This window comes from Tursiops truncatus, chromosome 20, assembly GCF_011762595.2.
Source record: "Tursiops truncatus isolate mTurTru1 chromosome 20, mTurTru1.mat.Y, whole genome shotgun sequence".
Classification (NCBI taxonomy): domain Eukaryota; kingdom Metazoa; phylum Chordata; class Mammalia; order Artiodactyla; family Delphinidae; genus Tursiops; species Tursiops truncatus.
In genome coordinates, this window is record NC_047053.1 from 39,636,010 (window position 1) to 39,637,478 (window position 1,469).

The 1,469-nt window shown below is 43.8% G+C and overlaps 1 protein-coding gene across 1 annotated transcript; it reads right to left on the reverse strand.

The window, feature by feature from the left end:
* Positions 1–500: 500 nt before the first annotated feature.
* On the reverse strand, positions 501–824 carry LOC117309737 (large ribosomal subunit protein eL43-like; the record flags this gene model as incomplete). Its single annotated transcript, XM_033848416.2, is given in 1 exon segment — positions 501–824. A coding segment is annotated over 1 exon segment (324 nt), but the record flags the coding sequence as incomplete, so codon positions are not given.
* Positions 825–1,469: the final 645 nt, after the last annotated feature.

Here is a 1,469-nt window from a genome sequence, read left to right on the forward strand (position 1 = left end):
TGCTTTGTGACCGCCTGGAGGGGTGGGATAGGGAGTGTGGGAGGGAGGGAGATGCAACAGGGAAGAGATATGGGAACATATGTATATGTATAACTGATTCACTTTGTTATAAAGCAGAAACTAACACACCATTGTAAAGCAATTATACTCCAATAAAGATGTAAAAAAATAATAATCAAGACATGAAAAACGTTGTAGGAAGTCAAGAAGCTGGAAAAAAAAAAAAAGAGTTAAAGATGCAGAATTTCAGGAAGACTGAGAAAAACAGAGATAACCTGGAGGTAGCAGTCAAGCCTCAGCTTACAAAAAGATGAAACAGAAAGAAATGTTCCCTGTTGTCTTACTGCAGCCATTGATAGCATCAGTATAGAGGAATTCAGCAGGGGTTTCCAGGGGGTGCTGGAAAATGGGAATCATGAATGCTGTATTCTGTTTTGTGTGTTTGTTACATAAATCAAGCTATTTATTATGAGCTAGCAATGTTTCAAATGGTGGAGCTCTTACTGGCCTTTGCATGTCTTCAGTCTTCTGAGGGCAGACGTTACTGTGACTGCAGAAGTGGGCTGGGAGGTTCCGGCACCACCAGCTACAATTTTCATGCAGGAACCCCAGTGCCTGATCCCCACAACTCAGCTCTTCATTTTGATTTCACCTCAGAAGGAACAAGTGTACTTGGCGTGCTGGCGGACTTCAATTTTCTTCACCATTCTCCTGAGGGAGGCATCAAAACAGGTCCCATGTTTACCCATGATTCTGACCTTAGTGCATTTAGCCTTGTCGTTGCAAACTAAGGCTGAGCCCAGAAAGCGGATGCTGTTTTCTGAATTAAGTTAGGATTCAGCACTATTCAGAATCTCTGGTCTTCATGGAGGTAAGGGCATAAAATATCAAGCATCAATTTGACCAGAGAAGGGTTAAAACTCTCAAAAACACAAATGACAAATCATTTCCAGAAGGCCACAACTTGTCTCTTCCTTCCCTGCTGGCTTTTCGAGAAACGTCTCACTACTCCACGTCCCCCAGGCAAGATCTTCAGTAGCCACAAGGGGCCAAGACAATGAGAAGCCTTCTTTCAGGCTGGCTGAATCAGCGGGGGCTCTTTTATCTTCTTTTTTTCTGGCGGAGGCCTGGGCAACCACAGACTCACAGCACCCTCTGCTGTTAAATTACAGTCTTGATGTTGGGACTGAGACCACGAGAGAATTCTGGTCTGGGGCAAGAAGCAAATGACAAGAGCAAAAGAAACTCAAAATTAGTTTTCATGCAAAACTTCAGGACGAGTTAATCTTGCTGGTAACAGGCAGCAAAGACACAGCCAAGGAAAACGGGAGGACAGTGGAACTTTTCCAGCAAGACAGCTTTTCAGCCTTTTCCAAAGCTGAATGGAAATCCCTGACTCACCCACACCAAGGATCCAAACAGGCCAAGTACACTTTTTCGAGCACCATTTGTAAAACACATGGAATATT